Source organism: Pagrus major, chromosome 5, assembly GCF_040436345.1.
Source record: "Pagrus major chromosome 5, Pma_NU_1.0".
Lineage (NCBI taxonomy): Eukaryota > Metazoa > Chordata > Actinopteri > Spariformes > Sparidae > Pagrus > Pagrus major.
The window spans coordinates 12,982,736-13,009,431 of NC_133219.1; the positions used below are offsets into that span (position 1 = coordinate 12,982,736).

At 40.1% G+C, this 26,696-nt stretch overlaps 2 protein-coding genes across 2 annotated transcripts; both read right to left on the reverse strand.

The window, feature by feature from the left end:
• Window positions 1-2,162: 2,162 nt before the first annotated feature.
• On the reverse strand, window positions 2,163-17,375 carry lnpep (leucyl/cystinyl aminopeptidase). Its single transcript, XM_073465491.1, has 22 exons — window positions 16,978-17,375; window positions 14,809-14,903; window positions 13,803-14,005; window positions 12,813-12,924; window positions 12,407-12,661; window positions 12,008-12,198; window positions 11,679-11,817; window positions 10,709-10,843; window positions 10,473-10,593; window positions 10,217-10,368; window positions 10,014-10,127; window positions 9,785-9,916; window positions 9,498-9,632; window positions 8,432-8,592; window positions 8,260-8,348; window positions 7,972-8,155; window positions 7,682-7,838; window positions 6,634-6,818; window positions 6,258-6,419; window positions 5,348-5,488; window positions 4,888-4,969; window positions 2,163-4,743 (listed from the first exon to the last, which is right to left on the reverse strand). The coding sequence occupies exons 1-22, from the start codon at window positions 17,003-17,005 to the stop codon at window positions 4,612-4,614; spliced, it is 3,105 nt and encodes a 1,034-aa protein (XP_073321592.1). The 5' UTR covers window positions 17,006-17,375; the 3' UTR covers window positions 2,163-4,611.
• An 877-nt stretch (window positions 17,376-18,252) lies between these two features.
• On the reverse strand, window positions 18,253-26,401 carry erap2 (endoplasmic reticulum aminopeptidase 2). Its single transcript, XM_073465492.1, has 21 exons — window positions 26,340-26,401; window positions 25,501-25,886; window positions 25,206-25,392; window positions 24,944-25,113; window positions 24,708-24,846; window positions 24,488-24,622; window positions 24,282-24,402; window positions 24,002-24,156; window positions 23,785-23,898; window positions 23,551-23,682; window positions 23,194-23,325; window positions 22,215-22,283; window positions 21,907-22,082; window positions 21,672-21,751; window positions 21,391-21,574; window positions 21,086-21,242; window positions 20,796-20,980; window positions 20,505-20,666; window positions 19,675-19,815; window positions 19,207-19,288; window positions 18,253-18,782 (listed from the first exon to the last, which is right to left on the reverse strand). The coding sequence occupies exons 2-21, from the start codon at window positions 25,668-25,670 to the stop codon at window positions 18,636-18,638; spliced, it is 2,838 nt and encodes a 945-aa protein (XP_073321593.1). The 5' UTR covers window positions 25,671-25,886; window positions 26,340-26,401; the 3' UTR covers window positions 18,253-18,635.
• Between the last annotated feature and the right edge of the window lie 295 nt (window positions 26,402-26,696).

A 26,696-nucleotide genomic window follows, 5' to 3' on the forward strand; every position in this document is an offset into this window, starting at 1 on the left:
GTGAGTCTCAGAAGTATCTCATCATGGCTCTGTGCTCTGCGTCAATTCTTTAAAGGAGACCTATTGTGCTTTTTTATTTTTTCTTTCCTTCAGTGTGTCATATAGGTTCTTGTGCATGTAAAAATGTAATAGAGCATCGCAGCGGGGGAAATACAGTTCTGCAGAACTGAACAATATGAGAAAACTGGTGTTTTTTGTTGTTTTTTTTAGCACTAAAGCATGTAAATCTATTCTAGTAGTAACCCAAAACAAAAGTATGAACCTGAAAGTGAACATGTCTCCTTTAACTTGTGCTATGAATCCTAGCAAATGAAAATAATGTTACGAATAATCACAAAAGACCAACATTGATGGTAAAGTAACTGAAACTCAGTTCATGGCACCTGCAACTAGTAAACAAAGACAATGTATCGGGCCCTGTGGTGTCTGTCAGGTCTTATAGAGCATGCAGCTTATTCATTATTCATACCCGGTTATTTCTTCTTTTTTTTTTTAAATACAAAGCCTGCAATTGTCTTTGTACCTTTTGCACTTCTGTTAATGGCCAAGAATGAAAGTTTGAGGGTGAAAACACTGGTGCTATGATGTCTTCCAGCTGTGTGGCATTCTGCCAAAAAGTCTTCAAGGTACAAAACAGACTTTCTAAAACACACACAAAATACACACACGTAGAAGGAACAGTTTACCACCGTCAACTGGGTTAAAATGCACAAAATAGTTATACAATTCCCTTTATAACTATAGAGTAAATGTTTTTATTCTCTTTTGGAGACATGGTATGAAGTAGCCAATGGTTTCCCCTATGCATCTGAGTCTGTCAGGTTTACATTATAAATCATTTCCCAAGAAATCTGCAGTGTATCAGTCAATCACTTCAAGTGATTTACATCCACATATACCTTTATATATCCAAACAAACAGGCATAATCTCCAATGTTTAAAGCATGAATGAGATTCAGTATGGAAGTTTCCAGAAGAGCTAGAAAGACCTCTGGTGGTACAACTGAGAAGCATCACGTAAAAGACATTTCAGTGTAAAACACATCGTGTTTAGAGAATCCTCCCAGTAGCTGTAAATTTGAGGTTTTGCAGTTTCATATTGACAATAGTTTTGCAATCAATGTAAAATATTTCCATTTTCTTTTCCCAGGTGACCATGTGCCCAGTGGCAGACAAAATTGTATAGTGATAGCAAGGTTTACAGGGAACTAAAGTAAACGCCAATGGTTTTGTTATTTGATGTCATTTACATTGCGCAATCAGCATTAATTTCATTATGATGTTTTGAAGCACAACACTAACATGTAGCAGAGTGTTTTGTAAGGAAAATTCTCCTTGTTGAGGTAGAGAGCTGCTAATTCTCTGAAGAATTACAAACTCGGCGTGATGAATCAGATCTCTTTATTACAGGCAACATGGAGAGAGGACCCACAGTGCTCTCTGCAGTCTTCCAAATTGTCTCGACTTGTATACTGTCAGGTATCAACAGAACAGTGGTTACATACCTCATGACAGTTGATGTGACCCTTTGATGTTTTACTGGACAATAACGGTCAGCCTATCTAACTTTCTGTTAATACTACCTCATATTTCTGACCTGTTCTAACCCTAACAACTCCCCACACCTCAGGTGAAGAGGATCTCCCCTCCACTCACATCCTGATGTGTGACCATACACTGTTTAATTTCCACACTTTTTATTGTGGGTTTGATACTTTTACATAAGTTAAGGATCTGAATACGTTTCCACTACTGGTTACTGATCAAAGTTCTATTGTTTCTTTCCTTCCTCAGGTCTTTCTTAATAGTTTTATAATTCAAGATCGTGTTCACTTGTGTTGACTTTATGCTTTAGTTCCCTTCATCTGCGGGTCTGTATGTATTCTGTACTGAATGATCTCACTGCCGTTAGATATAGCATGGCTGGACCCAAAATATGTCTACCATTTTAAAATCAGAGCTAAAGAATTCCAGCTTAACATGATTTGGACTGTTACTGTTTGAAAAGTGTAATTTTAGCCAACAATTTCAAAATAATTCCTAAAGCTGAGTGATTAAAATTAACCTTGACAAGAAAACCAATACAAGTCCATTTTGAATTAAGGTCAAGTCTGCATATACTAATGCCCTTTGTATTTCAATAAAAAAGAAAATCCAACATGTTCAAAAAACAACTTTTATTCATATTTTGTTCACATGAAGAGCGACAGTTTCAAGAGCATCTGCAGCATTTCATCCCAGTGCAAAGACAAAGACAATCTGATTGGGTTTACTGCACACATGGTACTCTACTACAATCCTCTCATCAGACAGGCTACATCAACAACTTTGGCTAAACACCCTCTACCTAAATGACATCAGTAACACTCGTCTCTGAAAGCTTATTGCATCTGACTTCACACATCTTCATATTTTCTGACCAAAGTGTGGTGGACAACCAAAGTCAGAGCCTCAGTAAAACTGATTGATTAATGTGATTGCTGGAATCTGGAAAAAAGACACTTTAAACAATACAATAGTCTGAATTAGCCACAACATAAAAGTATAATATGTGTATTTAAAGGCAAGTGCCATATTATCATAATGTCGGTACAACTATAATGGACTAGGTTGAATAAGTCAATGGCAATACTAATCTAAACTGTGATGACATCCTTCAAAGTAAAGTTTGACACTGATTTATCTTTTCTAAACCGTTTGGAATGCATGATTCTCTGTACTGTAATCCTTCATACCATGCACCCCAACTGTGGCATACACAGCCATGCCTTTGATGCACATGGTGTCTCTTGGTGTGTGTGCACTTTTTGACCACCCTTCCTTACATCCACTTGACTAACCACTAGCACTCCTGCATCAACAAACATGTGACCCTTTCATGACCTGTGCGCAGGGCCAACTATGTTCATTGGAACACATAACAAATCCAGAGGTAACAGTACCGGGAATTCAACCCAGATCTTGTGTGTCGTCTTTGTGACACTTTGGTAATCTTTTGATGAACTTGCAGACACAGTTTTTTACATGAATGAGACAAAAACACTTTAGAAGAAGATAATATAACAACCAAAACAGAGATGCATGTCTAATGACGAAGTTAGGGATGTCCAAAGAAAATGACTAAATCTGCAGTACATTTACTAAATTATCCTGAATGTCATGACAGTGATGGAGTGAATAAGTAAGCAGTACCACATTAAATAAAGCTCAAGATGAGTGTACAACTGTATTAATTTAAACATTATAGACACTCAATAAATAGCCAGGCTACTCTTTAGCGGCTGGTTAACATTGGAGTAACTTTAAACCTTCTGTATTTTTGTCAGGCTGATGAGCAACAGCTTACTGGACAGATCAGTCTTGCCCAATATAGATGTTCTTCTATACACTTTGTATCTTCAATATGCACATTAGCCCTTAAAATACAAACATTCTTCAGCAAATGACCTCCCTGGGGTCGTCTAAATCAAGAAATACAGTAAAAGCATTTGACCAAGGCTCCTGATCAACTCTATGTACATATCCTCTTTACACTCTATATACAGAACACACAGAAAAGCTGAAAATCAAGAAAGTCAAGATGGTTAAAACAATACATCCAAAAATCGCAGCGGAAAAGGGTGTAGGGTTGAGCATATTTACATTATAATTACAAGTTTACAAGCACACAGAGTTAATGTCTGCGCAGTGACTGCTCTGCAGGTAAAAATCAATCAAAATAAAACTCATAATCAGAGTTAAAGCAGGTTCATGACTGTAGAGAAAGAAAGGAAAAAAAAGGAACATTTGTCTCCAGTGTGCACTGCCTGCTCTCACCTAAGACACATTGGTTGTTGATTTAAACCTGCACTGTTGTGCAGTATGCCATCTACTGTACACAGTAGGAAGGTTTTTCAGTACATTCAATTGATGCCAACACAAGTTTGGTATTTTAAGCTATTAATCAATCAACCAACTCATCTTCTAGCCATACTATGACTCAAATAGTAAATGCTTTGGGTGGCATGAGTTCATAATGGCAGGCAGCTATTGTTGCTACACAGTGATAAAAGGTTGGTTTAATAATAATAATTCCATCTCTCAAGTACCGGTAATTTCAACTTCTCATCACTGAGGAATCCCTGACAGCTGCATTGAGACAAGGTCCAGGACTGACATACAAAGACAGTAATGTTGACATTCTTAATACCCGCTCTTTTAGAATTGGCCCTTACACAGCTCATACGGTTTAGTGCCTGAGAGCAGGCTGAGCGAAAGGAGTGTGGGTGAAGCATGATTGTCTGCTCAGGCATGAGGTTTCCATGAGAAATGCAGAGGAGAGGTTTGGTCGACAGCATTAAGTGTGAGGAGTGTGTGTTTGCATCTGACAACACCCTGTCAGACACACAATCAGAGCCACCCTGAGCTAGCAAATACAACTCACAGGACCAATGTCAGAAAACCAAACACCTTGTCAACCCAGGTAGAGCACAACCTTTGGCTTTGATTAGAACTCTAACCTGGATAAAGGGAGTGAGGAGAGACAGTCCTACAATAGTGCAAACACTGCTGTTGTCTTGACGACACACCTCGACTGCATGTTAGTGGGGCGGAGACTGGATGGAGCACCTGTTAGAGCCATTTTTGGAGTGTAGGCAGGTTCTTATCCATCCAGCGCTGGTTCAGTCTGATGGTTTCCAAAGCTTCCTGCACGCTCCTCATCTGAGAGCCGCGCTCCTTCAGACTGGAGAAGAAACCCTGCACCTGCACCACAGACAAACACAGATCAGACTTAACAAAACACACATAATGCATTCTGTGAACAATTAATATCTCCCAACAAACAAGTGCATGGACCCTCAAATATGCTTCAGCGCAAATGTATGAAATTAGAATAAAGAAACATACTTGACTGAGGTGTGCCTGTGTGGAGAACTGGGAGGTGGCAGCGTTGATGATTGTCTGGATGGCAAAGGAGCCCACAGGGAACCTACAGCCAAAAACACAGAAACACTGATGTTGTTTCATCTCTTTATTTTAATGTGAAAAAGTACTTAAATGTATTGGGGCTGCATGATATGGTCAAACAATCATATTGTAATTATTTTAAAACTATTACAAATATGATAATGTGACATTTGTTGGGGTTTGTACCGAACAAACATGTTTTCTTACATCAAAAGAACAAGATTTGGAGGCCAAGGCATCTCTGCAGTACTATAGTACTTAATTATAATGCTGTTTATCACACACATTTTCCTTTAATGGAAAACTGCAGCTTTTTGAAATGTAGTAATTGCACCGGGTCATATTGCGATTTCCGTAATATTTTGATTAATTATGCAGCCCTAACTTTCATACCACTTACTTCTCTATAAGGCGGTCCCAGTTCTCTTGTATAAAATCCCAGGCAAACAAGTAGCCAGCAAAGCCGTTACACACAGTGTTTATGACCAAAGGCAACTCCTGTGTCTGGATGATGTCCCCCTTCAGACCTGCATTTAGAATCCTTTAGACAGACCGTGATTTGTGTTAAATACTGTCAAGCCCTCATGACCACATGCTTACATTACAAACATGCTTCAGTAAAACACATTAAGATAACAATAATATTAAAAGCCCAAATAACAACATGGAGTCAGAACAAGATAGAACAAGTCTCAAAAATCAGCAATTTAGTAACTGAGGCCCTCAATTGTAATCACATATGGCTAAAACAATTTCAACATGCTAAACATGTTATGATACAGTACAGTAACAATACAGTAATATCATGATGAGGTTGGCAAAGGATACAAAATCATAGTACAAATGTCAAATATTGGACAGGGAGAATATTTCTCAACTATGAAGGAGTTTGTCTTTGTGATCTTCATAACCTAATGGGCCAATTCAGGAAACATTAAATTATCTGCTACTTGACTCAAACCAACAGGCTCAAGACAAAGCACTGGGTTTTGGTTTGGCATGTTTCATTGCATACAGCTTCTGGCTAAAGTTGAATCCATATTTGGTTTCTCTGAAGTGTAATTTATTGACAAACTGCTCTCAGGGTCGGTTAAAAGGATTTTGCCTCTCAGTGGACATTTAAAACATTGCTTCTCTCTCCTGCACTGTTTGCAAGGGATGTTTTAATGAAGGCTTTTCATGAACGCTTCTCTCTTTCAGCTTTTCAAATGTAATATTAACTTGTATTGGATACACTGTATGCTTAAGAAATTGTAGGTGATGCCTGATCCTGAACAGAAGCAAACACACACTCGCACACAACAACTTACCATACTATACGCCGTGCATCCTGAGTGGATGCTAGGCCTCGTAGCATTTTTCGCTTCTCTGCATCATAAGTCACATGTCCGTACATGTTGAGCAAAGTCGGCCAATCTTCACCTGATTGAGCAGCCACATTGAATACGACCTGCTGCAGGTCGCCTGGGATCCTACAGAAAACACACTTTTGGTTATAAGTGCACCAAACTTCAGTTGACTTCCTACAACTCAAATGTCAGACACCAACTAAACAAGTTTTCCACATCCCTGCTAAAGATGATCTCTATTTCAATAAAAAGATGTTGAGGCTGGTCTTCTCACCCTGCTGTGACAGTGTCCCAGAAAAGCAACTCAAAAATAAAGTTTCTTGTGTGCTATACGTACCGTGAGGTCCCGTTGGACTCAACATACTTTTTGAACAGGGCTTTGGCTTGCTGAGTGCAGCTTTTTTCACTTAGACTACAGGCTGTCTCCAGCAGGGCTGAACGCAGCTCTTGTTTAGACACACTCTCCTCCTCTACCCATGTTTGTTTGTTCATCAGAGAACCAAAATGACGCAAAATATAATCCTGTCATAAGGGAGAAAAAAAATGCAATGGATGCGTTAGTACACAGAAGCACTACAGTCAGTCAAACAGTTTTAAAAGAACACTTAAATCTTAGAAATTGACAGATCAGTTACATTGATGTTTAATGCCGAGTGGTTTAAAAGATATGAAAGCTTCACAAATTAGATGTATTTTATGCTTTTAAGGCAGTTATTTAAGCAAACTGATGTATTTATCATAGTGTTGTTGACTTAAAGATAGATAAACATGCAAGTAAGTCTTGAGTCAGTAACCAGTAATGGGCAAAATAGCTGCTTGAGTTTTAAATTTAAGGACTTCTGAGTTAAGTTCAAAGTTGTGTTTGGCTCCTGAAAGGTATATATTGACATGTTTACATGACACTAATAAGCCTAGCAGTTATTTCTTAAACGGCCTCACTACCTTTATACATATGACATTATCATATAAATTAATTAATATTATCAATAATTAAGCACTTCATAGCCGTCACTGTGGGTTTTTTCTGTTTTTACAAACTTTTAAGAATTTTCAAGACAATATGGGATGTGTTTGACAGTCATGTGGCTTAGTATATCTTTATTCACAAGACATATTCACAAATGTATTGTAAAGTTGCATTGTGGGTAATGTAAGTACAAGGTTTTGAAAAAGAAAAAGAATGTGTGGAATAATGGATTTAAACTTTAAAACAATCACATTATCCACAACGCAACTTGGCTACTGAGTGACATCACAGGAGGCAATTTATCAGACTACATGCAGCTTCTTCTAGTAGTTGTATAAAGTCACAAAAGGCTTCATATTACTTAGTCACACATACAGTTATTTACCCTAATTTACTGTAAGTGTGTGTATGTCCGTACCTTCATGCGGGCCACAAGAGTGTGCTCCTGTCTTTTGTCGAGCAGCCTGTACAAATTGTTGAGCTGTAACAAGGCCTCTAACACGGGAGAAGTCTCTGTTTCATTGGTCATGTAGTCTAACAGGTTGAGGACATGACGGAAGGACACACGTCCCAGTCTGTTGATAACACAGGACAGAATGAAAGGGTTTTTACAAGTTAAATACATGGATTGGTACACACTCTTCTTCTTCAGTTTCTCCTGTCACTGAATGCAATCCATTAAGCAACTATTTATGTTGTTCACTATACCTGGAGAGAGCAAAGATGTTGTGTATGAGCGACGCACGGTCCTCATGTGTAAGAACACTGACATTGCTGGACAAAGCATCTCTAAGATCAGCCCAGCCCTTGTCTCCGTAATGGACGATGTAGAAGCCTGTGTTTCTGTAGTTCAACTTCAGCCACTTTACACTCTCTGGCAGCTTGAATGTCTCTGAAAACACACAAATACATGCACACACACACAAAAATGTATCATTTGACACAGTTCCAGAGACTCTGAGACTTGATGTTGCAGTTTAATACTTCTTGATTTACCTGACTTGGTCTTCAGAGTGAACACTTGTCTGCACTCAGGGGCCGAACTACAGCTGTCGTTTACGTACGTCACTGGAATATTCCACAAGCTAAAGAGAACACAGAATACAGTTAAGGTTGTGGTGTGTGTCTATGATCAGTGTGTTAGTCTGTGTGTGTTCATGTAACCTACCTTGAAGTATGCGTGGCATTGTCAGACGTGAGCAGGAAGTGCTCCTGTGTCAGCGTTACCTCATCTCCCTTGCGGCTTACAGTTACCAATGGGAAGCCTTTCTGTGACGTCCATGAGCTCATCATCTCCGTCACATTCTGATGCTGCGTCGACACGTCGACCTGAGATTTTATAGTTATAAAAGAGGCAAAAAGAGATGACCTCAAAACTCACAGATTCCATCCAAAATACTTTGATGTCTGCAAAATCCACTTTTGTTGTTTTGCCATATAATTCATTTTTAGCACTAAGAGACTTTCAGGACTGGTACCATTATTGCAAACGTCCAGATGACCTGCACAAGAATAAGCAGGTGCAAGTAAAGAATCAACAGGTCCAGCAGGGGGGAAATAATGAATTGGCAAACTCCTGTTAAACTAAGGGAACGATTTAAGCCGATTTAAGCCCTTTGAACAGTAGCAGTCTACTGTCTGTATCTACCGTATCTTGTGCTCTGACTTCCCTTCAAAGGGGAATAAGCAAAAAGATGAACACTTTTACAGGGACCTATCAATTCTAACATTAACAACAATGCCACAAGTCATTTACTACCTTTATGTTAATAATGTTCCTCCTGAGACGGTTCCTGATCACCCACTATAACAACAGTAAAACCAGCCAATGCAGCTGAAGTCAGGGAGACTATAATTAAGACAGCTGACTGACAGATAAATTGTAATAAACTACTGATGTATAAGGCCCATAGCATCCAACTAAAATACCGCCACTTGGATATATTCCTCTGCCAACCAGTCAAGTTGCAGTTCATGTCCAAGTCTATCCAGATTCATATAATACAACATTATCTGCTGAAGACTTTGAAGGAAATAAATAAAAAGGTATTAAGTGTAGTTCTTGGCAGTTTGGAAGTTATCAATGTATTAACTTGTACGATTGAAGTGAATAATTTAAAGTGAGAAACCTGCTGCCTTCACTTAAAGACTATTTTTATACAGCAGTATAGAGGACTGTTGACAGCAACAGCTTTTGCCAAAATGGAGGCATAAAAACAAAAAGGCACACCCACCTGCGTAAGGCTGTTCCAGAGGTCGTTAGTGTCTGTGTTTAATCCACTGAACTGATTCAGGTATTGAATGATACCCTTTCTGAACTGTTGGTCGCCTGGCAGTGAGGCCTTCAGCATCAGGAGAATGGATGCACCCTGGAGGACAGAGGCACAAAGCATCTCTGATAAGACCCAAAGCAGAGCACTAACTACAGTTATAACTGGTTGTTGAGATTAACAGCTGGATATGGAAGTGAATTCATGCACATTTAATATATATATCTGCTAAACTAAATATAAAAGTGTACCTTTTCATATGAGACAGAGTCAAACATCTCTTCCACTTGTTCAGGTGTATTAACCTCCGTTGAAACAGCATGGGAGGAGTTTAATGCATCTTTGTCCATGGCTCTGAAGCGCACTGCCAGGAACAAATTACCCTGCAAACAAACACAGGACTTACTGCTAAGGCACACAGTAAAGCACACATCTTTATCTGCTTCCAAATATGTGGGGAGTAATTTTGTGTAAACTCACAATGTCCAGGTGAGGCAACACTGTTTGAAGTGATGTGTACTGCATGTAAGTGGCAAAACCTTCATTGAGCCACAGGTCGTTCCACCAGCTCATCGTTACCAGGTTTCCAAACCACTGGAACACCACAGAGGCAGGTTAAGACCCAACAGTGGCAAACTGACAGTCTCTGATACTTTCACAAACACAAAGGTGACCACAATTACCTGATGTGCAAGCTCATGGGCTATGACGGAGGCAACTACTTGTTTTTCCAGAGAAGAGGACTGTTTTCCCACCAGCAGGCTGGTCTCTCTGAAAGTGATGAGTCCCCAGTTCTCCATGGCTCCGGCCAGGAAGTCCGGAATGGCTACCAAGTCTGACGAAAGAAAGAGGGAGCTTATCAGGGTGTTTAAAGAGGGCAGAAAAGACAGAACAATCAGATGAGGATTAGATGATCCTCAAGTGTCTGTGTGTACTCACCGAGTTTTTTGAGTGGGTAGTCAATTTCAAAGAAGTTATTGTAGAACTCCAGCAGCTTGGAAGCTGTGTCCAGAGCATATTCAGTGTGCTCCTTCTTCTCTGGCACCGAGTACACAGACACCTAAAACAAACAGATATAAAACACATCAAGACGTTCTATCAGCAACAACACAATAGTTGAGTTGAAAAGCACCTGCAAAGAAAGCAAAAAGGAGTCATATCCGTGTGAGCCCTACCAGAGTTTCTGAGACATTTTTGTTGATAGGGGTGAAGTCAGCAACAATGAAGGCCACCAGGTAGGTGCTCATGTTCACACTTGTCCTTTCAAACTCATCTCTCACGAGGCCATTGGGAAGAGCTGTGGTATTAGCCTGAAACACAACGCATAACGACAAGATTACCACCAACTATTATCGATAGTAAACTCAAAACTAAATTTGATTTGGCATCTTCTCAGAAAGCTGTGAAATATAGTGCTGCAAGCAAATATAAAGACATGGTCTGTTAGCTTAACTGTGTCCATGCTATGAGCTTACAAGTCACAGTAAGAACAGTAATGCCTCACAGGTTCCTCATAATATACATAGTGAGTGAGATAACATATTATGGACTGTAAATTGTGTCTATCGAGGTGACACTCATGACATTATTGGTGAGCTGCATTTGACATTGTGTTGGAGAGCAGAGAATGAGGCTGTGCACACTGACAAAGACAAAACTTATTTCAGGTCATAAACCCACCATTTTTCTCCAGTGAGCATGACAAATTTATCTTATTTGGAATATACTCTCAGCCTAATGCTATGCTAGTAACGACTGACATCAGATTGTCCTATAAACATCTGTGCTAACCTAAACTGGTGAAAAGCTTACTAACAGAAAATTATTCCTTCATTATATAATGTCCATTTACATTTTTGGTATGCTCAGAAAGAATTCAACTTGTACTTGGAAAACAAACTGAGTCACACTGTCAAAACCAGCTGTAATTCAAAACAGGGATCTGCTTTACAGTAAGTCAGTGTTTGAGTTTGAAATCTCAAATTTGCCTGTCAAACACTGCCAGCCCTCAACTCAAATTCTCTGTAAATGTGAGTGGAAAAATCATGCCAACAAAAAATACATTGATCTATCTATCTATCTGGGTGTTTCAGCACTTAAAATCATACTGACACAATAAGCTGGACTTAACTGATATTAGAGTACCTTAGGCATGTTGGAAAGAGTCATGTAGTTTGGTTTTCTGGTGATTTTAACCAGGAAGGTGGCTTTGAAAGCTGGTTCATCAAAGCAAGGAAAGGCCTTCCTGGCTGACAGTGGCTCAAACTGAGTTGCAGCTAGGACCCTTTGAACAAGAAGGGAAGAAAGAAACATTTACAGCACTGCTTTATAGTGTCTGGTCATTAGTTGCAAACTCAACTCAACTCATTAGCTGTTAAATCACTCAATCACATACATGCTTTTTATAAAAGTCCTTACACATCTTTCAGCTGTCTTGTGACATAATTACACCATAGCCAATTAGTCAAGCGTACCTTTTGTTTCCATCTTTATCTGTGTATGAGCTGTTGTAGAAACCATCATAGGTGTGTGAAAGTTTGGCGGAGTATTCCAGGGTCAAAACACAGTGCTGGCCTGCCTTCAGGTCCTCAGTGAACTTCACAGCTATCTGCTGTGCGGGTTTGTACTCCAGTACAGTCACATTACTGGCGTCGCCATCACCCAGCTGGAGGAGAGAAAGCATACGTTACCAAAGGCAAAAAGTTTGAATCAATTATTCTATTCAGGTGCAAATAAAATCTTTATAAACAGTTCTGTATATATAGTCAGACAGGCTTTGCACATCACAGAATAAAACAAAATGATCTAAACTAAAATAAAACAAGACATTCATTACACACTGTCGTCAGTACACAACCTCCTTCAAATCCCACCTTGAAGGTAGCTTTGGCAATGTTGAGATTAGCACTGTGCAGGACAATGCGCTTGGTGTTGTGAAGCACCAACATGTCGATAACAGTGCGGCCGGTGAAAGTCATGTTCTCGAGGTCAGGGTTCAGGGTGAGGTCATAGCTGAGAGGATGCACGCTTTTAGGCAGCCGGAGCTGTGCCCATGGAAACAGTGTGCCATTTGTGGACTCAGGGTACACTGGCTCAATGGGAGTGGTCTTGTTCGGCTTACATCCCGTCTGCAGAAGGATGGAAGGTTGGGGTCAGCCAAAGAAATGGGTAAGACAAAAAAACAGTCAGATGCAAGTATAGACATAATATGTTGAAAGAGTTATGTTTAGCTATTCACACAAAAACTCCCTAAATAGAGCTAGTGAATTTTTTTCTTACCTTGGTAAAGGTGCATCCAGGTAAGAAGTACAGTACCATAGTCATAGATGCCGCTATCACCAGGAATAACACACATACAACCATGGTACGGGCTGAGGGCCGTGAACATGACCTGTGACCAGGAAGAGTTCAACATTACTTTACAATTCACAAATGCCAGGTGAGAAGGCGCATAATGTTTATGAAAAGATGTAGATGATTATATCTCTTCAAACAATTTTTGGCATCCTACTTAACGTAACAACAAGGTTTCAGACAGGCCTGCAGTTTCAAGAAATGTGCCTCTGTAAATCTAAGTGCAACTTGTTCACCAAAACAACCACGAGTTGCTTTAAAATTCAGAATGTAACGGAGATGATGAGCTCATGGACGTCACAGAAAGGCTTCCCATTGGTAATTGTAAGCCGCAAGGGAGATGAGGTAACGCTGACACAGGAGCACTTCCTGCTCACGTCTGACAATGCCATGCATACTTAAAGGTAGGTTACATGAACACACACAGACTAACACACTGATCATAGACACACACCACAACCTTAACTGTATTCTGTGTTCTCTTTAGCTTGTGGAATATTCCAGTGACGTACGTAAACGACAGCTGTAGTTCGGCCCCTGAGTGCAGACAAGTGTTCACTCTGAAGACCAAAAATGTAAATCTTTATCTAAGAGGAAGTCATGGAAGAAAGAGATGACCCACCGTGCTGCTGTACTGCTTCCATCAGTTATTACTTCTAACTATACACCTCAACAATTTCAAAATGTGTATCTAAAATTCATGAAGTTCTTGGGTATTTGAAGTTATAGAAGCTTAGTTAAAGTCTTATGATACATTCACCTGAATCAACATGTGTATATAATTAGACTCCACAAACACTAATCACAGGAGCTATTGCATATGATAATACATGATTACTTATGCCACACACTTAAAAAATAAAATAAGCAAACATACTGCACAGCTAACAGATGATGACCTTTTTAATGCATTACCTGGGTGGGGGTTGTCTGGTGTAAGGGGATGAGCTGGGTCTGTGAGAAGAGCTACGGTTCATGAAGGACATGCCCAGCAGACGGGCTGAAGACTCGCAGTCCTCCTCATCCTCGTCCATGTCATTCTCTCCCAAGCCTCGCACAAGCAACCGCGAACTACGAGGCTCATATGCCACCTCATCTGGGTCAAGAGCAGGAAACGTCTAGAGAGAGCATGCACAGTTCACCCTGTTATTCTCCAGCTTATCTATGCAGTGTTTCTCAGATAAAATTAATAACTAGATTGCCTTGTCAGGTAAATTAATTTGCAGAGGGTAAGATGTCATACGCAGCAGCAGTGAGGGCAAAGACAGGAATAATGGAAATTTAATCAGGACAGTCAAGGGTCTGTCAACAAAGTCCAGGGCACAGATGACAGGTAAATCATAATGATATGAGAGTATCACCGTGTTTTTGTTTTTAAATTAGGACTGCGGTGGATGTGGAAACAACATAAGGGATAAGGTAGTGGAGACTGAGGGAAGAACTTAGGGTTTATAAGACTTTGTTCATTTATGATACAGAATGTCTGTACTAACAGAAGCTGAATTGGGAAAATGGGTCACTGTAGCTCTAGAGAGAAGATATTGATACTACTGACGCAAAGAAGATAAGGCATCTTTGGCATGATATAGGGAAGTTCCTTTTTGCTAGAAATCATTCTGACAGTGTTAACTACAGACATATTCAGATCTGAAATCGTGTACAGACTGCTGAAACATATACTGAACCTAAACGACCAGATAAGCATCATTGGCTACCCACAAGTGTCGGCCTCAAACTAACTGATCCTTATTTATACTGCTCTGATCTGTTCACATTATCAGATCTCAAGATCAAAGCACTTGTGAGAAATGTGCAGAGATGTGCAGATATGCATTATGATATATGCAAAATTATTGATTCTGGCTGGTCCTTGAAATGACGGCATAAATGGCATGCATGGCTTAAGATGACATGAGCATACCGGAAATGTAGCAGAGTCTTTGGCCAAATCCACAACATCAGGCTCTTCTTCAAACATGCTGTTCTCAATCATGTTCCTCGGCAGGTTGGCTCGCTCTAAAACACACAGAGGAAGAGAAGTCAGACGGATAATTCTCAAAAGGGGAAATGAGAGTAGGTGAGAGACCAGAATGCAAATGGTTATATACATCGGCACAAACACACAGTACTGTATGTTAACATTATGTGCTGTGTTTTTAGAGTTCAGAGTCTTTCACTGAAGAGTAGTGGCAACAAGTCATCTTTCAACACAAAGACTTGTTATTGTCACTGCATTTGCAAGCACTTTCTTCAGTTTCCTGTTAGTAAACCTCCTACAGCATTTCCTGGTGCTATGACCTACATGGGATGGGTTCATCAGGCTGGTTTGGCAGCTTAGTTCAAGTGCTGGTCTTACAAAATCTGTCAAGACAAAATCTGGTGTATTTCCTTTATAGTTGATTCATTTAACTGCAGGGCTGAAAGATAAACACTCACTAAGTGCCCTCAAAACCACAAAATGCAAATATAAAGAATATCCACCAGCTGTCACTGTCACATGATACTGCAGTTACAAAAGCCTGAATATCCATGAACTACCCTCTGTCTTCAGCATCATGACATGAGTTGTGCCAAAGTCCACGTGATTTTATAGCAGCTGGCTACACCATTCAGCATTTCTTGAAACAATCAGAGCCATGTTCAACTTCCTAATTTAATAATAACGAAAGTAGTATAATGCTATGCAATGCAGGTCTCACAGTTTGCCTCACGTTCCATTCATGCCTTTAATGGACAATGCATTTTCTATTTCTACAAGGAATGAAGCCCCTTGTCTGTCCTGTACAGTGTTTCTGATATGACTGTATGGGGCTGTCACTGTGTCTGTCTGGACCACATTGCTGTGGCATTAATTTCTATTAATAGGCTAAGAGCTAAGTAGTAAGTAATGTGTAATGTGTAGACAAGTATGTGCTCAAAATAAGACCAAAAAAAACCCACATCCAACTTGATAATGATTGAATGGTCTACTTAGTCTACTTCTAAACAAAGGAAATTGCGTTATATTATGGATAAATGTATTTCATTAAATCACGATGACAGATGCCAGAGGCTGGATGGATGTGATGGTTATCATCTACAACTGGAAAACATGCCAGGAAAATATACATAATCAATAACTCCTGTACTTTTATCAAGCTTGTATGTAAATACAGCACTGAGACATATTATCTGCTGAATGTGCTCAGACAACAGACAAAGAAGCAGAGTCACTGAGCCACAACGCTGTCATTGGTTGGTTGGTCATTAAAAAAATGGGAAGGAAGCATCTGCTAATGTTTGTTTTACATTATCTGATCAGTGTGAGAATTTGAAATGTGACTTCTACTTAGAAACCACAACAACAAAGCACAAAAACAGGAGATCTAACTGCTGTGATTTGGTGATTGCTTCTTCCAGGTTAGATTTACTGTAACATAGAGGAAAACATTAAGGTTTCCAGAGAGCTGTTATATTGTGTGCATTGGGCCTTTTGTTTGTTTTAATAAAGCCCCAGGACTTTGGCAGAAGCTATAAAGCAGCTGGCAGCCAAACTGAGCATGACTTATCAGCTTCCACACCAAGACAAAACAACTATTATCAAACCACCAGGCTTTTGACTGGTCAAACACTGCTGCTGAGTTTTAACACAGAAAGACAACTTGAGTCCTATCAGTGGCATACTACGATTCTGTCAAGAGTTTCAAGAAAGCAAGTGTTTAAGGTGTTAGAAACGTGTTGCTGGCTTTGATTAGTTCAAATAACATTAACGTTACATAAATAAACTGCGAGATTCACGATAGCCCCTTCCGCATTGTGCTTGAGGTGAAGAGATAGTTACGTGCAGTAAAATGTTATCATCCCACTGCAGGACCGAGCAGTGGGACTGCGATTAAGTTAGCTTCTGGGAATCCCTCAACTGTAAAAGAAAGAAACCCGTTACTCAAAACGCCTAAAGGTAGCTTTTCATTAGCTTGTCAAAAGTCAATCCCACCCGCCTCAACATGTGTCCTCGGTTGAATGTCACTCCAGACGAGCTTGCTGCTAATGTCCCGTTAGTTATTAGCTGGCCTGCTGCCGCTAGCTTGCTGTTACCATCTTCCCTCCTTACCTGCACTGTTACTGTCAAACGGATCCATGGTGGGATATCTCAGTCAGCTCCTCGCGTCCAAAATGAGGAAATCTGTAGATGTTTACAGAAGCTCGACAGACGTGATATTCCTCTCGCTGGCCACAACCCACCGCAGGCTGTGAGGCGCTCACAGTAACCAGCAGCCTGTCTTCGCTGTAATAACGTTAGCTACGTAGTTGCTAGCTTGGAACTAGCCAACTTCTGACAATTGCAACTGACTGAAAGACATTCAGTTTGCTAACGTTAGCTCATTTACAAAACTTTTTCGCCCATTGCTGTTTTGTAGGATAAACCACGAATACGGCTGGATTGTTTAAAACGTCGAACCTTACGCTAAAAAGATGTAAACAAAGCTTATTGCTCTTACATGGAAACTAACAAACGCACAATTGACACTTTCCTTCCTGCTCGACCAGTTGTTGACAGCATCCCAGCTACTTACAATCCTGCCATCCTATTGGATGTTACTCCGGGGGGGGCGGGGCCAGGAAACACACGCATTTATTTTTATTTTTCTTACCACACTCGCCAGGACAATGTAGGTCAACCATAACTGTTACATGCTTAACCTCAACCCTAGCCATAACCTCAACCTATTTACAGTTCTTACTAAACCATAAAACCAGGTCTGAACCCTCAAATTAATATTTATCATGTAGAATATCATACTCCCACACTTTTTTTTACTATACTTGTGACAACAATGAAATATTTTACATTCATTTCCTGGATCATAGTCATTTTAAAGGTCTTTCCTGAGCTCCACGTCTTAAACCTTAAATAGTTAATATGATGAAGCACACATGGACACAAAGGTGCAGACACAATAGCTGTACTTAACCCAAGGATATGGATTTCACTACACAATTATCATGGCCAAACAAATTCACAATAACAATATCTAGATTTTTTTTATTTTAGCAATGAAATCTATCTTTGACTTCACTTTGTGTTTCGTCTCTTTTGTGGTAAATAAATTACCCTCAAAATATGAGTGTATCGAGAGTCTGTAACCATAACTGTAAAAAAGTGTACAAAAAGAAAAAATCCTATTCACTACTTAATTACTAGTGAAAAGGCATCTAGATGAACTTATAAATAAAAGATGCACAAGGCCGAATATCTTTGCTGGATTAATCAGACAATATTCATAAGATATCAACAACATCAATATTTCATTTTTTAAGAGCATGTTATTGTGAGTAATGCGATATTGCAACACTGCTATTTCAGTAAACACAGTACACACAAAGCTACCAAGAGGTACAACAAACCCTTTAATTGTCTATTTAAGAATCAGTTTTACAACATTTGAGTGTCTTTGGAATGATCTCTCTCTCTCTCACACACACACACGCACGCACACACAGACACAATATTCACAGTACATACATGGCTCCTCGCTCATACGACTACTTCTCAACTGTCAGGTCTACCAATTACATTTTTTTGTTTTTTTGTCTAACAAATAAGTCCCCTTAAAATTTTTAAATTTACAGAACACCCTTTTCATATACAAAACTCAACCCTTCAGTGATATCTAGCACATTATTCTGCAATTTGTAAAACAACTTTAAAACCATTCAAATATCCCCCGGGTGGCGTATACTAGCCACCCCCTCTCTTCCTGCTGTCCTTCACTTCATTTGCTTGTTCAGCCACCCTCTCAGAGTCTCTAGGTTCCTCTGAAACCAGCGAACATTTTTCTGCACGTTGTCCAGGGCAACCTGAGTAGCTCTCAGCTGAAGCGCCTGTTCTTTGATAGACTCAAAGAACAACTGCACCTGGGGGGTCAAACACACATCCATTTACAGAACCCACACAAATGTGCAACTGAAAATGAAATTCAATTCACCACAACTTCCTCTTTCAGTTACAGTCAAAGCTACAGTCATCTTTGTGACAAGGTTAGCACACATTTGTCAACACTTAGTGGTTTTATAGACATGCCTTTTTACGAATAAAACATTTAGAATTTGTGTTTTTATGAGGTTTGAAAAGCAGGTGCCAAACAGTTTATGTTTTTCAGACATTGCCATTTTATAGTGTTTTTAAAACGTTTTAATTTTATCAGTTATTATCATCATTATCATTTTTATCACTGATGTTGCAAATGCCAGCCATTACAATGAGCATGTTGAAACATTGGTGCATCCCTAAATTGCTTAGCAGAATATATATGAGCTCAAAATATAACAGTGCATTTACATTAGTGAGGTCCTCCGGAGATGAAAACTGGCCTGTGGTACCAATGATGATGTTTCTAATACAAAATGAACCCAACTGGAACCTGCAGAGCAGACAGAAAACAGACAGTCACAGACAAATATCTTCTCATACATATGTTGTGCACACGCTGTTATTTAGGGCTTGCATAATTGTGCAATCCACAACCCACTGTGTGCTTGTGTGCTTGTGGTTTAATCAGGTGAAATAAAAACAAACCTGTTTTACCTGTTATTGAACAGAATGAAAGGCACTACAAAGACAGGTGTTGCCGTTTTAAATTTCTTGCATCCAACTCACAAGACAAGCTTGATGTTAGCATATGTATATGCATGATACAATATTATTGTGATGTTTTAAAAAGGTAAGGGAAACTGCATTTTCATAGCATCACATGGTTTGAATTAGACCATAACATCATTCACAGTGTATCCATTATGTTGTACTAACTTTTGAACCAGTGTGTCCCAGTTCTTTTTGACAAAGTTCCAGGCAAGGTGATGTCCCTGCGGGTTCCTGGCCACCATCAGGATGAGAGTGGACAGGTCCTGAGATCGAATCACCTTCCCTTCTAGACCTAACTCCAGCAGTCTGCAAAGCAAATACACACGATGTAACCTGCTCAATAAATGCTACATTATCTGCTATCACTTGTAGAGCCTCCACTGACAGTTGTCAGATGCAAGTCGCAAGAAATGTATGTAACTGATAGTCGGCTGCCTTAACAATTGATTATCAGTTAATTATTAATCATATATGAAATATGTTGGACATTTTTCCAGTAGAAATCAGTTTTAACCAATGACGTGATCTTTGCTAAATCTACATTAGGATTTAAAAGAACAAATAAAGTTAACACCAATTTACTTGAATGATAAACTGTTGCTATTCAACAACTGACCTGGCAAATTAACCCATAGTGAGGCTACTAAATAGCTAAAATGTAATCATATCAGTTTAAACAGAACTTGTATTTCAATTTAATACATCATACTAGTATTTTGTATTTTTTTTATATCTGACAAGCAAGTATTTACAATTTGTAACAAGATTGTTTTTGATGTATTTCTGCCCATCTCTGATTGCCAGTGAATACATTTTTAATCAGTTACATTCTCAACAGCAATTAATCGATCAATGATTAACCATTAACATCCCTAATAGACACAGAATAAATACTTGATTTCTGTTGGCATCAGTACTGTGATACAATACCCTGTTTTGGCCACATGGTGACAGCATTTACTGTGAAAAATGTAACAGGGCAAAGACGTATCTACCTTTGTAGTTTGTCTGTGTCTTTGCTGCAGGTCAAGGCAAACAGGATTTTGCTTTTCTGTGCTGCAGAGAGGGAGATGTTGTATGTGTGTAAGAGTGAAGCCCAGCCATGGTCATCCTGAGCTCCAACTGAATACACTGTCACTGCCACATCAGTGGGCAAGCTGAGGTAAACACAAGCAGAGACATGCATATTAGGGACATTATGAAATATCAAATGATATGCTCCAGCCTTGCACAGGGCATAGTTGACTGATAATGATATGTGATAAGTATAATTTAGACAGACATACTTGAGTGTACCGTTGGACTGAAGCCAGTCTTTGAAGCTCTGACGTGCCCGCTCCAGACATGGAGGGTAATCCAGGTGGCAGGCCAGTGACAGGACCTCTGACCTCAGCCGTCGCTCTGAGACAGAGCCCCTGTCACTCCATGTCTGCTGGTCAATGACAGCACGGAAAAATCGTAGGACGTACGCCTGCACCAAAGCACACAGAGGAGCAGAGTCTCACATGAATTTATCTGCATGTCAAACAAACATTGGCGTTAACACCATAATAAATGTGTATTCTTGTCTCCGTACTCCCAGGCTTCTTGTTAAATCAAACTCATTCCGTTTCTCAATAATGCGGTAAAAGGTCTCCAGATAGCCCAGTCCTTCGAGAAGAGGCACGGTGTCCTTCTCCAATCGGAGGTAGCCAATCAGGTCTAAGGCTTTATTCAGGGGCAGGTGACCTGCCCTTTAGAGCCAAGAAGAGGAATATCCGAAAGGTTAGTTGCTATATCAGGTAGAACAATCAAAGCTATTCACGTGTAATTATACAGACATACAGAAAAAACACTGTCTCTTGCTCTTTCACACAGACCCACAGACAAATATATGCTTACGTGACCAATTGAAAGGAATTGTGTATCAACTGAGTCCTGTCTTTGTAGCTCAGAGCAGTGTGGTTTTCCAACAGTAGTTTGGTTATCTCATCCCAACCACCGTCCTCATAATGAACCACATAGTAGCCTGTCATGTCAGTGTTTACTTTCACCCAGCTGACATCCTCTCCTACATGTATACTGTCTAAATGAGACAAAAATAGCAAAAGATAGGAAAAATATAACGGCAAAGCAAGAACAAAGATATTTATGAACTTTATTTTGCATCTCATCCCTGTTACCTGTGTGTGTTGTCATCAGGTGTCTGTGGATGGTGTTGGAAGTATCTGTCTTGTATGTCAAAGGAATATGCCAAAGGAAACTACACACATAAAGAGAGAATTACTTTAAAGATGTAAAACCTGAAGCTGAAAGTCTTGATAATAATATATGAGTAGCTGCAGAAGTAAGTAAGTAAAATAAGAGTCAACAAAAAAGTAAACAAAAAAAACTATACAAGTGCATGTGCATGCTCACCCCTTTTGCAATGTGGACCAGAGGGGGTCAGAGGGCATCACTGTCCTCAGGAACCTGTCCTGTCTAAGCAGCAGTCGAGGCCCCTTCCTGGTTACAGTTACCAGAGGAATGCCTTTCTGAAGAATCCAAGTGTTCATCATAGCTTTCAGGTCCAGGTGTTCCCCTGCAAACAGGTACTGTAGGAGTAAATCAGAGATCAATACATGCAACAAGCACCACGCCAACAGGTCAGAAAATAATCTTGTAAAAGGAGTGAAATTATTAAGAGCAAACCCATGAGGAGAGTTGATGTTTAAATGTTTACTCACTGCATTCTTGGAGGCCTGTTCGCTGCTGTAGCAGTGTTTTCCTGAGATGAAGTCCTCCTCTGAGCATGTCTGAAAAACAAAATAAAATGTAATTTAATACATTTTATTTATGTTTGTCCATCATAAATTTCTATATTTCTATAATGGACCACCTTCTCTTTTTTACAAATCACACGCACCTTAATTCCAACTGAGCTGAGCACACCAGAGTTTTAGATTTTGAATGTGATCTTTCCTATTTTCACAGTTTGTTTCAATTCAGTTTTTTACAGTAAGAAAATTGACTTCAGATTGGTAATCCATCACAATGGACAGCAGACATGCTGACAATGGACAGCATGTCTGCTATAATTCTGTCAATGTTTTGTTATCGATGCCAGGCAACACGGTATATTATCTTAAAATGACTTAAGACTGCATTTCCTGGCCTAACTTTGATGGCAATGAAAACAGACATCCTGTTCACTCCCAATAATGACCTTCTTTTAACAACTTTCAGATCTCAAATTGATTTATGCACCATAATGAAATGAATGGGACACAATGGCTGTCAGGAAGTTTGCATTATGAAATGTTTTGCAGAAAAATACCAGTTTTATAAGACAGGATAACATCCTTTTTTTGATTTGTTTTTTCAAAAAAGACCTTAAAGACAACCCTGACAGAAAAAAAAAAGAGTAGGACTTTTTGATTTACATGAAGATGACAACGGATTACACCAGTGTTCTTCAATCCTGGTCCTTGGGGACTCCTTCCCTGCATGTTTTAGATGTTTCCCTGCCCCGACACACCTGATTCAAATTAATGAGCCATTATCAGGCTTCAGCAGAGCTTGATGACGAGCTGATCACTTCAATCAGGTGTGTAGGGGCACAGAAACTTCTAAAACATGCAGGGAAGGAGTCCCCGAGGACCATGATTAAAGAACACTGAACCACACATTGACAACTTTCACAAGTAACATAATTTGTGCTTTTACATTTGTTAGACTGTCCCACAGGTCCTGGTTGTGCGCATTTCTGTAGCTGTATTTGCGAAGGTATCGTACTATCCCACTCTGGAACACGTCTTCTGTCAGAAAGTGTCGCAGCATGTGCAGGACACATGCTCCCTGGTGGGTTAGAGAGAAAAGACTTAATAATATATAAGATAATATATAACCAGGTTATATTGTAGGTCGTTGTTAAAAGCAGTTAAATTATATTAGTCATAAATGAGAAAAAGGTTAGATTTTCTGTTACAATATCAATATAGAGATAAATAGCTTTGCAGTCACAAGTGTATATTAAGAGGCTGTTTTTGTTTTCGTAATTAATTGACATCATCAGTTGCATACTTTGTCGTAGGAGACTGTGTCAAACATCTGTTTGATCTGAGTGGGGTTCTCTGCTGGGCTGGATATTGGCCGAGAGGAGTTCAATGAATCATGACCCACCGCTGCAAAACAGGTGTGCAACATATATTCTTCCTGCAAGATCGTGCACAGAACAGGGTCATCAGTACTCTCTCCTAGGCTTAATATTAATCCACGACTATTATTCAATTAATTGGATTTAAACAAAGCACATACCACTTTGAGGTCAGGGTAGGTGGCCTCGACTGAAATGTACTCCATGTATCTGGCAAATCCTTCATTGAGCCAGATATCATTCCACCACTCCATCGTCACCAAGTTACCAAACCACTGCAGGAAGAGATAGATACTCAGCACTTTGTATTGAGTGTTTATGTAATGATTTGATTTATGAGCTACACAGACATTTCACAAGAGACAGTGTCACACTCACCTGATGGGCGAGCTCATGGCCGATCACCATAGTAATCCAGAGTTTATCAGAAATGGAGGATGTGAGAGGATCGAAGAGAAGGCTGGTCTCTCTGTAGGTGGTCAGACCCCAGTTCTCCATTGCACCAGACTGGAAGTCTGGGATGGCTATCAGATCTAAGAGCGGGAGGTAACACAGGTTATGGGACAGAAACGAGGTAGAGAGGAGAAAATGACAGACATTACATGAAAGAAAAGAAATGCTGTGCGGCTTAGTTACACAAAAACTGAGCAAAGGGTACCTTGTTTGGGTAGAGGATAGCGTATGTTGAAATACTCCTCATAGAAGTCAAGCATTTTGACAGCAACCTCCAGGGCATAGCGGGTTTGGAGCCACTTCTCAGGGGTGGCATAGATGGATACCTACAGATACAAAATAAATGTGTCACCGAGAAAGTAATTTAGTTGGTAAGGAAACAAAATTCAGATATCCCCAAGGAGACCACACCTGCACCCCAGAAGATGTCGTTGCAGTGACAGATTTGAAGTCACAGATGACAAAAGCTACGAGGTACGTGCTCATCTTTACACTTGCATCAAAGTGGTCCTCAAGAAGGCCATCGTTTACTTCAACTGTCTTGGCCTGAAATACACAAACAATTTGTTGTAGCCATTTTTTTTACACACATATGAAAGTGCATGAAAACTAGCATGTATTCAACACTCACCACAGGCATGTTGGACAGCGAAATGTACTCTGGACTCCTTCTGATGCGTATGGAGAAGTTGGCTTTGAAGCTTGGCTCGTCGAAACAAGGGAATGCCATCCGAGCACTTGTGGGCTCAAAGTGAGTCGAAGCTAGGATTCTGAAAAGAGATGTCAGCAGATACGATTTGGTAGCTGGAACCTCTTCGTATGTGCAGGATATTTGGCCAAACTGGCTGTGAAACTATCCAGTCTTACCTGGTCTCTCCTTTGCTGGTTCTGTATGTGCTCTTGTAGAAGCCATAGAAGCCCTCTGCAAGTTCAGCCTCAAACTCAATATACAGAAAATACTTATGCCCATTGCTGAGCACTCTGGGAGAGAAAATACCAATCTGCTCATGGGAAGGATTGTGAAGAACTGGAAGAACCTAGAACAGGAAGAAATGGGAATAATGTTGATCCATTGTAGGTAACAAGGACAAATAAGGTGTTATAATAACTGTTCTGCACTGATAGCTACCCGGTCAGACAGATGAGCAAGGTTCTGGTCCAATATGGTGGCCATGGAGATCTGTAGACCTTTGCTGTGCAATACAACCCAGTTTGTATTGTTCTGGACATCAATCTGGATCTGCACCGAGCCAGTGAAACTGAGGCTTGTGATGTTAGGATGTAGGAGGAGGTGGTAGTGAAGAGGAATGATGTACCTAAGATAAAGAAATGCCTTTTAAATCAGCAACTCAAGAACAGAAGTCCCTCAATATTCTTGTCAATTTCCTGTTTGTGCAGATAAAAAAAAAGAGTGTGAAGGGTACCTTGGGAGGCGGAGACGGCTCCAAGGGAAGGACAGATTATCAGGAGCCAGAGGAGGCTGCTCTTCTGCAGGGTGAGGAGGGCCCGGTGCCTGCTGTGAACTCTGGGTGGGCTGAGACCCAGCCAGAGACACATGGAATAGAGACAGCACTAGTAGTCTCACTGAGACCATTGTAGAGGAAATGACAATCAACCACTGATTTGAAATGAAAAAGGAAGCAGTGTGACAGGCTGGCAGCTTGTTTTGCACGTGGTCACATCCCCAACACAAGGAGCGGTGAAGGATGATGATGTTGAGTGTTGAAAGACTGTTGGCTGATTGTCCAGGTTGTGTCGGAATGTGGCTGAATCAAAAATGTCTCAGGATCTTTGTTTGTTTTTCTTAAACCTGAAAGACATCAGAGCAGGAGTAAGAGCACACTACATTCATTTCATTTGCTTCTACTGACGAGGTGAACGTGTTCACACGAGTTCAGTTGAGCGAGTGGTTAATTCAGGCAAACTGTTTAAGTTTTAGACCCCAACCACAGCACATATCCCACCCAGCCTGAAACATGTGACAAGGGAACCACATGATTTTCCATGCGGACAAAACAAGATGAGGACACAGCTATAAATGTAAGGTGACAACAGCTGCAGGAACATAACAGCAGTTCAAACCAGGTTGCACAGTCAGTAGCTGTGCTGCACCATGTTGATAAAATGAAGATTATGTCAGTTACAACAACCAACAAGCTCACCAGAAATCGACTTAATTGTTATATCGTTGCATTTGTAAGAAAAGCTTGACCTGTAAAGGTCAGGCTGTGAGAAAAGTTAATAATGTGTCGAAAAGCTTTACCTCGATCACTTTGGCTTTGTCATTCTCCCTTCATGTTCCTGCTGTTGAGTTTCACTTTCTCTTTTACAGTAAACTCCCGCCCACTGCTCAGCCAAAAAATACAGTGTGTGTGTGTGTGTGTGTGTGTGAGAGAGAGAGAGAGAGAGAGAGAGAGAGAGAGACTGTGTGTGTGTGTGTGTGTGTGTGTGTGTGTGTGTGTGTGTGTGTGTGTGTGTCTGTGTGTGCAGGTGTGCAGGTGTACCCTACAAGACTGTTGTCTAATGTTCTGGGTGTGTTGATATGATCAGTTTCTTACCTCAGATCTAACAGCCGGTGGCAGGTGTGTCTCCAGTTCTTCATACAACTCTTCACTGACTT